We start from the raw sequence: 10869 nt of genomic DNA, 5'->3' as shown, positions 1-10869 counted from the left end.
GTAGGTTGAGTGACCCTATAGGACAAGGTGGAACGGCCGCCCTGCGTTCTGAGATGAAATCTTTAGGGGAGCAGGCAATCCCCTCTTTCTCCTGTGGAATGGCTGGTGCGTTGGAATGGCTGACCTTGGGGCTAGTATAGCCTCCTCCATCAGGTCTGCTCAGGTGGGAGAGAGCATGTGCACTGTTCTCTAACTGTTCAGACTGTCCTAACGTGGAAATGTTAACGGTTTCAGTTTGTCCTTGTAGGAGGGCTGGAAGAATGGCACGGAACTCTTTCTCACCTCCAGGGTGAATTCCAAGATTAAAACTTCCCTTTCTTCAGGGAAGGTGCTAGTTTTTGTTTGTTTTTGTTGACTTTAATGGGCTGTGAAGATCTATTGTGAAGGAAAAGTGACAGTGGGCCTGAGGGAAGAGGGGTGGTCCTGGTGCTGGTGTCTGGGAGGAGCAGGGTTAGGCGCTGCCCTTCTAAAAGATGGCTAAGGGCTTTCTTTGGTCGTTTCCCCCCTCACCCTCCCACCTGCCCCAGAGCAGGGCAAAAGTCAATTCCAATTTGCAGATGTGGCAGGACGTGGAATAGAGCCCTCCACCCCAACCTGAGGATGCATGCAGACAGGCCCCTGCCATGCCTTGCTGTGCCCCCGGTTGGATAGTGAGTCCCAGGACTTTGGAGCATCCCAGCAGGCAGTGGATGAGGTTAGATGAATGTGCTGTCCTAGAAGAGCTGCTATTTCTTGGACACCTACGTTTGAGGGCATATTTAGGCACAGGAAAGGCTAATTCTCATGACAAGAACCCGACTGGCGCTGATGCCTATCAGCCGAACAGCGGAGGGACCGAGGAATTCCTTCGGAGGGAGATGAGGGAAGTTTTCCTGGAGGAGATGGCAGTTGAGGATCCTGAGGAATGAGAGAATTGCTCAGGGTGGATGGAGAACGCTCTGAGCGTGTACACCCAAACCAAATTTTCTGCCACCGAGTCAATTCAGACACATAGCAACCTTAGACAGTGTAGACTTGCTCTTTGGGAAGTTGTAAATCTTCCTGGGGGCAGACAGCCTCATCTTTCGTCCGTGGAGCGGCTGGTGGGTTCAAACTGCTGGCTTTTGAGCACTCTGCCCCCAGATGTAAGGCTCAGCTGATTGAAGCAAAGGCCTAGAGCAGGCAGTCCTCAAACTATGGTTCACGGGCCACATGCGGCCTGCCGGACATTTATCTGGCCTGCCAGGTGTTTTTGCCTTGTTATTTTTGACGTCAAAATAAGATATGTGCAGTGTGCATAGGAATTTGTTCATAGTTTTTTTTTTAAAACTATAGTCCGGCCCTCCAATGGGTCTGAGGGATAGTGACTGGCCCCATTTAAACAGTTTGAGGACCCCTGGCAGGGCAAGTGTTGGGAAGGAAGGAGTTGTGTGGTTAGTGCTCACTGAGGTGGAGGGCCTGCCCTGACAAGGTGGGACCTTTCCCCCAACCCTTGGCAGGCAGTGGGAAGCCACACCATCCGCTGGTGTGCGATGGCAAGTGGGACTGGGTGGAGGATGGGGTGGGAAGGGGGAAAGGTAGGAGACGGGCGATGACCAGGTTTTGCCTCCTGCTGGTTCTGCAGCCCGTCAGGCCTGACCATGCCTGGTGGCCTCCGGTAACCTGGAGAGGGAGAGCTGTGCAGGACCCCCGTTGCAGCCCCATCAGTAACCAGTTCGTTTTCAGTTCCCTCTTTAGCTTTACTCAGAGACCAGCAGCAGCCTTCTGTGCCTGCTCCACCCCGTGTGTGTCACCTGTGTGGTCGCAAAAGAGACCACCGTGTTTTGGAAGAAAAACTGCCCCTCCATCGAGGCAAAATCGGCCTGCCAGGGTGATAGAGAAGGGTGGGAGGGGCTCTCTCTTCTACTTGTCTTTGGCAGGCGAGCTGTTGCGATTGGCGTCTTCAGGGACAGAAGCCTCCGCTGCACTCCCTGGGCACCGGAGCTCCGTGAGCTGTGCCGGAGACCAAGTGCACACAGCTCACCGTCTCAAGGAGCAGGGAGGGGCCGGGTACAGGGGTGTGAGGGAAGAACCAGAGATGCCGGGTCAAGGAGGGCAGGTAGGTGCAGAAGATGGAGCCACCGCCACCTGGAACTGATTCTGACTTGTCGAGACCCCGTGGGACAGGGTAGAATTGCCCCTGTGGGTTTCTTGACTTAACTCTTTACAGGAACACAAAGCACTGTCTTTCTCCCGAGGAGCGGCTAGTGGTTTCAAACTGCTGACCTTGGAGATCACAGCCCAACCCATAACCATTACACCACCCAGGCTCGCTCTCTGGCTGCTGTAACAAATGAGCACAAACCAGTGATGTAAAACCACACACAAGCACCATCTACGGTTCTGTAGGTCAGAAGTCTGGTGTGCAACTCAGGAGGCTAAACCTGAAGTCTTTCCTGTGAGTCTAAGGGAAAATCCATTTCCTTGTCTTTTCCAGCTTCTAGAGGCTGTAAGCCTTCCTTAGCTTGTGACCTTTCTTTTTTACAAAGCCAGGAATGGCGCATTGGGTCCTTGTCCTATGGCACCCCTCGGATGTCTCCTCTTGCCGCCCTCTCCCTTTGATGGAGCCCTGTTGGCAGCGGGACCCCACCAGCCACACTGCTGGAGGATGGGTAGTCTGCTCCCAAGGGTTCCGGCTTGGGGACCCTCAGGAGCAGTGCTGAGTTGGAACTGCCTCCACAGCAGTGGGGACCATCAAGGGCCCACCTGGATAATCCAAGGATAATCTGCTGTGTTACGGTCCCCTGACCTCAAGATCAGTAGTTCAAAACCACCGGCTGTGCTGTGGGAGAAACATGAGGTTTTCTACTCCTTTAGAGGAAACCCACTGGGTCAGTTCTGCCCTGTCCTGTAGGGTCACTGAGTTGGAATGGACTCATAGGCAGTGAGTTTGGTTTGGGGTTGGCACCTTCAACTACAATCTTAATTCCCCCCATGCCAGGTAAAGTGACACATTCACAGGTCGGGGGATAGTGGCATGGACTTCTCTGCAGAGCCACTACGCTATCCTTTTACAGTAGCTACTTGAAATAACAGAGGGAAAGCTTTTTTAAAATGAGAGGAATGAAAAACCAGACAGAGCAGAGCAGGCCAGGGGCCTGGTTGGAGAAGAAACCCAGCGCTAACATGGACAGGAGTATCTTCCTTTGCGGGTGGCAGTCCAGAGGAGGAGGGGAGATGGGTTAGGAGTGAAGGCAAGAGCCGTTCATTTCAGGTTTCGGTCTAGCATCATCATCAGAACAGAATGAGAATCCTTCGGGGAATCAGGAAATGAGCGAACCGCTGGTGTGGGAGGGCCCCGGCAGAAGCGGCCCTGCTGCCCGTGGCTCACAGGAGGCGAGGAAACAGCTACCAGTGCAACTCTGAGGCTTGGTGACATTCCCTTAGAATGTGTTCGTTCTAACGGGGTGAGCACTGAGCCAGGAGTCTGGAGGCTGGAATGCTAGTCCTGGCTGCTTTTACCTCCCAGGCCGCGTGTGTGGACAGACCTCAGTCCCTTCGATGGGAACTGAGGGGCTGGTCAGGGCCCTGTGCCGACCACAAAATCTAACGTGGTAACTGGGCTTGGAAACCAAATGGGCTTCTGAGCTCTTGGCTCCTGGTGGGCACGTGGGGCAGTGGTGCCGCTGTGGTGGGCTATGTGGGCGCCGTGCAGTGGAAGGGGTCCCGGCTCATCTTGCTCAGGAGCAGGAACAGCTGGGACGCTGCTCTAGTGCCTTGCCACGGAGCCCTGTTTCCCAGCCCTGCCCCTGCTGGGTCTCTCAGTCCAAGGGGCCCAAAGGGAGCCAGAGACAAAGCCCTTCTTGTCAGTCTACCCTGCTACCCCATGGCCACTTTACTGGGCTGCCCAACTTCACCGCTGAGGGGCCCCTCGACCCCCAGTGCGGGGCATGCGAGAGGATGACGGAGGCGCAGTGCTCTCTGGGCATCAGCTCCCGTGGGAAGGGGGCACTGGAGGAGGAGGAGAGAGCACGTTGAGACCCAGGCCGTGGCACCCTGGGGGAAGCGTGGCCTGGACTTGTACCACACACGTTTATTTAAATAAAAGTGAACACACACGCAGGCTGGGGGCCCCGGAGGGCGGGGTGGGGAGGGGCAGGGGGGGACACAGATGGGAAGGTGGACGGACAGTGGGGTCCAGGTTGAGTTCGTGTGGTATGAACCAAGCTGCAGGAGGGAGTGGCAGGGGGTCCTAGGGCAGTGCCCGGCCTCAGTGCTGGGGAAAGGAAGCGGGACAGGGTGAGTCCCGTGCTAGGAGAGCCTGCCGTCCCTCAAACACTCCCCTTCCTCTGCCTGACCACTGGGCTCCAGCCCACTCCCCACTTCCCCTGCCATTGGCTGGCCCCTCAGCCACTGGGAGTCAAAAAGCAAAATAAATAAGAATTGGTTGAGCCCTGGCCCTGGCCCAGCCATGGGCGCGCTGCCTGTCAGCCCACGGGCGGAGCAGGTAAAGTGCACAGACAGTCCAGTGAGTGGACACACACCAGCGACTCTGTCAAGTACAGCGTGCTGGCTGGCTGTGAGGGAGGAGGGGGTGAGGGGTGGGTGGCAGCAGCACCCTGGGACATGTTGGTGACACAGCGTGGAGAGGAGACGATGGAAATAAATAGTAGGAGAGAGCGGGGTGGGCAGGGGGCCGCCCAGTGGGCCAGTGCCACCGGAGGGGGGCCGCTGCCTGCTCACCTGCCCCAGCCCTGCCGACCCCCAGGCTGCCGCACTGACACAAAGCACCGGCCGAGGCAGGCTGAGGAAAGGGCTGTAATGCAGAGGGGGCATGGGGTGGGGCAGTCGGCCGGGCCGGGCCGCCCTTAGTACTCGTCCTGGTCTTCTTGCTGTTGCTCCTCGGTTTCATCATCCTCTGGGGGTGCAAATCCTTCCTGGGGGGTGGCAAGGGGGAGGGAAGGTGAGGACACGGGGCTCTGGGTGGCGGCTTTCCAGGCTCGGGCTCACGCTCTCCTTGGCCTGCTCTGGGCGGCTGGCGCCAGCTCACCTCGGTGGCGTAGAGGATGCCGATGATGCCCGAGATGACGGGGCTGTTCTCACTCTCGTGCTCCTGGCAGATGAGCTCGATGTCTCGGAGCTTGCTGAAGTAGAAGTCGCGCTCCTTCTCCAGGCCGTCCACTGTCAGTTTCAAGTCCAAGAGCTGCCACGGGCGAGTGAGCGGGAGACACGGCAGGCGTTGAAGACAGACAGTGGTGGCCTCAGCCTCCTGTCCCACCTCCCAGCCGGCCTCCCAAGGTCTCTCTCTCGGCCACCCTGGCTCGACTCACCTGCTGGTTGAGTTCCAGGATTTGGGCATCTGCTTCATGGCCGCCATTTCGGGCTGTTGGGGGGTTCTTCCGGAGGATGCAGGGTGGGGCTACGTTGCTCAGTCGGCCAGTGGTCTGTGTGTTTTTGGGGCCTGTGGGGGACGTCCTCTGAGGAACTGCCCAGAGGAGAAGAGTCAGATAAGGCCACATGAGCCCAAGGCCCATGCCATGCGGCGCAAGGAGGATGGCCTGGTGTGACACTGCGGGGACAGGCCCATGCGGAAGGCAGGCGCTCTTGCCCTCCCTGCCCAGCCTCCAGGAGGGGCAGCCCCCTCCAGGCCTCAAGCCTCAGCCACACACGACACTACAGCAGCGAGGCAGCCCTCTCTGGCAAGCCTAGGAGAGCGGAGGCGACGACAGGGAACTATAAGAAGGGGTCAGATGGGAAGAGGGAATGTGGAGATGCGGGGATGGAAGAGTTCACGGCACTCTTGTAGGACAACAAGAGTCTGGGGAAATGTAGCTGGCTGACACAGGCCCTGAATCTGGCTCCGTCTTTCCTAACGTAAGCCTTAGCCCAAAGCCCATGGGTGCCTCCGGCTCACGACCCAAAGACACCCAGACGGCTTCTTCACCAGGGTCTGCGACTGAGGGTGGGGGTGGGGACACTCCCCCACCCCCACCCCCACCAGAGGCCCAGCTCTCTGTTTCAGGCAGGGCTCTGTAGCCCTCTGCTGGGGTCCACCCAGTGGTCCGAGCGCCTGGTCCCCAGCAAGGCCGGCCGGCATGCTGTGGCTACTGGGCTCCCTAGGCGGAGCTGGCTGCTTCTAAAGCCAAGCAAGCAGGGGAGGGGGGCAGGCCCAGGCAGGGCAGCAGCGCAAACGGAGGAGCTGGCTCTGCTATGACGGGTTCAGATGCGGCTGAGGCTGCTCCTCCTCCCCCACAATCCTTGCTGTGGCCCAAAGGCCCTGTGCTCCCTTCTCCAGGACCCAGTGCACACCCCTCTTCCAGAGACTCGGTTCTTGAGGGAGAGGTTAGGGCTCTGGGCCTTTGGGATGGGGGCTGCCATCTGATGGAGTCTGGCAAACTTACCCCTGGCACCCAGGGGGCCGGGCATGACCCACAGCGCTGGCCCTGGGGCCCTGGCCTGAGGAGCCATGCTTCCTTGTCTTGGGGCAGACGAGGGAGCTCATGCTGTGACAGGAAGCGCCTGCGCCCCTCATGGGTAGCTGGTGCTGCTGGCCCTCCTCTTAAGGCCATTTTGGGGCCCTCTTGCCTGGCATCATCTGAACTCCGTGATAACAGTCTCCTCCAGGCTGGCAGGGCCAGGCCAGGTGCCGGGGGGCACTCCTGAAGGCAGAGCCCTGCCGGCCTGGCCCCCTGCACTCCCTCCCCCAGCTTGGCCCGTTACCTGCAGTGCCAATGAGTTTCTTGGATTTGTTGAAGATCTGTTCACCTGGGTTAGGTGGGGGCGCTACGTCCTGGCCCTGACGCGCCAGCAGAGGGTTGTAATCCTTTCCGTCATAGTTTGCGTCAAAGAATTTCTTAAACCACTGAATAAACTCAAAATTATCTTGGAATTTTCCTTTCACTAATTTCTCTACAGGAATTATCTGAAACAGACCACACAAGCAGAGTGTTTTAACCACCTGCTGGTGCAGGGCTGTCCTCCTCTGTCGGGGGATGGGACAGGGAAGGTGTTCTCTGGAGAGCCAGCCCCTCAGGGGGGTGCCCTTCCATCAGCCGCCCCCCCCTGCCACCCACAGCCTGCATGCAGCCAGGGCACCAGGGCAACTGGGTGGGCTCCTTTCTAGAGGCCCAGGGAGGACTTTGGAGAAGCATCCCTGGTCCCGTGCTCTGCATGGGGTGGGGTGGGGTGGGGTGCGGGAGCCCAGGGTCCTGGGGCTGGCAGGCCAGTACAGAGAGCAAGGAGACTTTTCTCGAGCTCTAAAGAGAGACTTAACTCAGGAGACGCAGTACCCAGAGCCCCCATTTCTGGGGTGTGTAGGGTCCGGGGCCGAGGAGGGGAAAGGCGTGTCGTCAGGATAGGTGCAAAGTGTTCCGGTGGAGAGTGGTACGGGAGCCGACCGCCCCCTGCCCCCCAGCATAGGCACCTACTTTGTCGACGCCCATCTTCTTGAAAGCTGCTTGTAGCACCTTGAAGTTGTGGATGTACTCATGCTCCAGCTTTGCCTGGAACTTCACCTTCCTCAGGTGCACGCAGCCCGGGAAAAGCATGTCCATGAACTGGCAGTAGGCAGCGCCTGTGGAGCAGCAGGCTGGCCATGGGACCCTCTGCTGGCCTTCCCCCAACCCCGGCCTCCGCTCTGTAGCCCCAGTCCGGGCAGGGGCCACAACCCTCAGCTTTCGCAGAGTAAGAGCAGTAAGAGTATGTATTCATGCATGTGAGGGCCAGCACCATACGAAACCGATTTCACGTACATAACACCACCCTGCCAGCAACCTTCTTTAGACAGCTGCTGTCACCCCTGCTTTATGCCCGGGAAAACCGAGGCCTAGGGGGTAGTGTGACTTGGCCAGGGCTACACTCCAAGAAGAAGAGCTACCCCCGCCAGGGGCCAGGCTGGACTCTGGCTTCAGGGGCCTGCCCGGTCTCGGAGCCCCTTTGCTCCTCCCTCACTGCCACCCACACCGAGCCCTCTCCCGCGCTGTGTGTTGATTGTCCCCTTTCCCCAGACTCGTTTGGGCACCCCAACTCTCCTCCTCGATCCCGACCCCATCCTCCTACCTGAGCAGAGCTGTTCTATCTTGGTGTAATTGAGGTGCAGGGAGTCATTGACCCATGCAAGCATGTCATGGCGACTCAGGTTCTCACTGGTCACGGACGTGGAGTACACGTTGACGGCCATGCTGCGAAGGAAGAAGGGGACAAGGTCACCCCCGGGCCTCCTGCTGTTCTCAGCTGCTCCATGCAGAGGAGCTGCACGGTCCCTGGGCGCAGTGAGGAGCACGTGCCACCAAAGCAGCCTCCACAGCAGAGACGGGGGCTTACCCTGTAAACGAGCATCTTCTACATGCTGGACATGTGGGAAGAACACAGACAAAGCAAGCTTTGGCCTTTCTGCCTCAAGGAGTTTGCAGACAGGCCAGTAGCCCCTGCAGGGCCGGGACAGTGGCACACACAGGTCAGGGATGTCACAGAGCAGTGTGTGTGTCTCATGCTCAGAAGGAAGGGCCAGGGAAGGCTCAAGAGCAGAGATGCTAGTGGTGTGAGGAGAGAGAAACTCCAGACACAGGGCGGGTTACGAGGTCATCGCAGACAGCAACAGCATGGACAAAGGCCTGGCCCAGCCTGGCCCGGGAAGGCTGAGAAGTTCAGCAGGCCTGGGAGTCGGGCTTTGTGTTGGGGTGTGGAACAATGAGGCTGGCAGGGACACGCCGAGAAGGGCTTTGCTGACCATCAGGAGCAGCCTGGACTTGAGGTGGGGACAACAGGAAGCCAGCAAGGTGTTCACACAGACAGTGGCATGAGCAGGCCTATGCTTTACTAAGGCTGACCCTGGACCCCACATTCCTGGGGCCTGCTGGCTGACCCGCCCTAACATCGATTCTCCTGTGTGCGCTCACTGTCCCATCATCAAAGCTGGGACCCTGCAGGCCACTGGAGACCATGGGCTCTTCCTCATCCTCACACCTGATCGTTCTCCCAAGCCCTGCTATTCCACCTGCTCAGTAGGCCCCGGTGACACAGAGATTAAAGTACCCTGCGGCTAACCTGAAGGTCACACCCCACGAGAGGAGGCCGTGGGCATGAGTCTCCCTCCGTGAGGCCTCACAGCCCAGGAAACCCTGGGGGGAGGCTCCACTCTGTCCCCTGGGGTCACCATGAGTCGGGACAGGCTCAGAAGCAGTGGGTTTTGGTTTTGGGTTCTCCCCCTGCTACCAGGAGGGTACACATGTATTCTTTCTAGCTAAGGCCAGCAGGAACCTTCTCGAAGACCTGCCAGCCTCTGCCCCTCACTCCCTGAATCGAAAGGCAGGCCTGGCCACACAGCTACCCGCTGGCCAAATGGACTGGGCACTCCGAGTACGGCAGGGGTTCTGCAAGTGGGGCTCCCGTCGCCAAGTTTCCCAGACATAATTTGGAAGTTCCGGTTTCCTCTGATCAGCCTGCTGACCAGGGTGCCTGCTAGGCAACTGGAGCCCAGGTAGCAGGTATCCCCTAGTCTGTGGGCTTGGGGTCTCCTTCATACTCTCCACACAGAGGCTGAGGGCCAGGGGCTGTTTCTCACTGGCTGGCACTGTTAAGAGGGAAGTACTCCTTGTAAGTAGGTCTTTGTCAGAAAGGGAGAAACCCGAAATACACAGAAAGGGCTGTGTGTGAGATTTCGAGAATGACCAGTACCCGGCTCTTGGAGGGAGGGCTGTTTCTCCAGGTTTCATTTGCACATTGTGTGTGTGTGTGTAGGGGGGGGGGGAGCACGCCTGGCTCCCTTCTTTGTCCTTGTGGGCCCCTCCCTGTCATGAAGCAATTCCCCAACCCCCTTAACCTCCCACTCTGCACCTGCAGCAGAGGCAGCGAGCCCCACCCGCTCCCCCTGCTCCAGTGGCTCTCAGTGGAGCCCCGGGGTGGGCCAGCAGCCCGGGTACAGTTTGGGATCAGCTGATATCACTCTCTTGGTCCCACCCTCGGCACCTGCATTTGGACAAGCTGCTCAGAGGACCAGCAGAGGCAGGGATGTCTGAGAAATGCTGCTTTCGAGAGCGTCTCAGATGAGCTCCCCCTGCATCCCCAGACTGACACTCACTGCCATGGAGCCCACTCCATCTCACAGTGTGTGTGTAGGGGGGCCTAGGTGGGCCACCTTCTATGGGAGCAGGCAGCCTCATCTTTCTACCGGGAAGCTCTGGTGGGGCGGACCCGCTCAGCAGTCCAGTGGCTTACCCCGCTGGGCCACCTGGGCTCCTCAGTAGAGGAGCTAAGCCGACTCCCAGTGACATGGAGTTGATGCTGACTCAGCGACCCTGCAGGGCGGGGCAGAACTGTCCCTGAGGGTTTCCGACCCGTCAGTCTTCATGGGAGTCTGAGGCCTCCTCGTTCTTCAGCAGTGTACACAACCCAACTCCTTATTCCGGGACCTCATCAGGTACATGTTAAACCAAGCACACTCTTCTTGGAAGGCACATTGAGAAAGCTTTCTAACTCACTTCCAGTTTCTCCTTTGAAAGACAGAGATGTGCCCCACTGCCCATGAAACGGGAGCCGGGACCCAGGAGCCAAAGGAAACAAGCCTGAGCATGTGCGTGCATCGTGCATCCAGCACTTCCACCCAGGACGCTGCCACCGCTCCGAGCACAGGGGAACGCTGCCCCGGGGGTCCCAGAGACGGAAACTCTCCGTGGGAGTAGAAGCCCGTGGCTGCTGGTTTTGAATGGCTGTCCCGGAGGATAGCAGCCCCACGCGCCACCCGGTGCCAGCGGGGCCACGCACTTAGACCTGGCAATTTCAGAGACTTTGAGAGGTCGCTTTGCCGGCACTGGAGGGAGTGTCTTATAAGCAGTGACTCTGATTCGTAGGTTCTTAGCCTTGGGTTTTGGTCGGCTGTGGGCAACCGGCAGCAGCATGCCTCTTGGAGCCAGG

The 10869-nt window shown here is 58.6% G+C and overlaps 1 protein-coding gene across 3 annotated transcripts in view; it reads right to left on the bottom strand.

Annotated features, from left to right (window-relative positions):
* Positions 1–4017: 4017 nt before the first annotated feature.
* MAPRE3 (microtubule associated protein RP/EB family member 3) overlaps positions 4018–10869 on the bottom strand; it is a 71037-nt gene continuing 64185 nt past the window's right edge. Inside the window, exons 2-8 of one of the 3 annotated variants that reach the window (XR_012780657.1) lie at positions 8017–8138; positions 7386–7531; positions 6679–6880; positions 5289–5443; positions 5009–5161; positions 4702–4895; positions 4018–4234 (exon numbers count right to left, since the gene is read on the bottom strand). Coding sequence is in view for 2 of the 3 variants with exons in the window: in XM_075535722.1 (XP_075391837.1) it covers positions 4827–4895; positions 5009–5161; positions 5289–5443; positions 6679–6880; positions 7386–7531; positions 8017–8137 (846 nt within the window). In the remaining variant the exon portion in view is untranslated. Of the gene's footprint in view, positions 4896–5008; positions 5162–5288; positions 5444–6678; positions 6881–7385; positions 7532–8016; positions 8139–10869 lie in introns of all 3 variants that reach the window. The other 2 variants (XM_075535723.1, XM_075535722.1) reach the window with 2 other exon arrangements.

Source organism: Tenrec ecaudatus, chromosome 17, assembly GCF_050624435.1.
Source record: "Tenrec ecaudatus isolate mTenEca1 chromosome 17, mTenEca1.hap1, whole genome shotgun sequence".
NCBI classification, from domain to species: Eukaryota; Metazoa; Chordata; class Mammalia; order Afrosoricida; family Tenrecidae; genus Tenrec; species Tenrec ecaudatus.
Note: the sequence above shows the minus strand (reverse complement) of the source record. Positions and strands in the feature narration are given on the sequence as shown.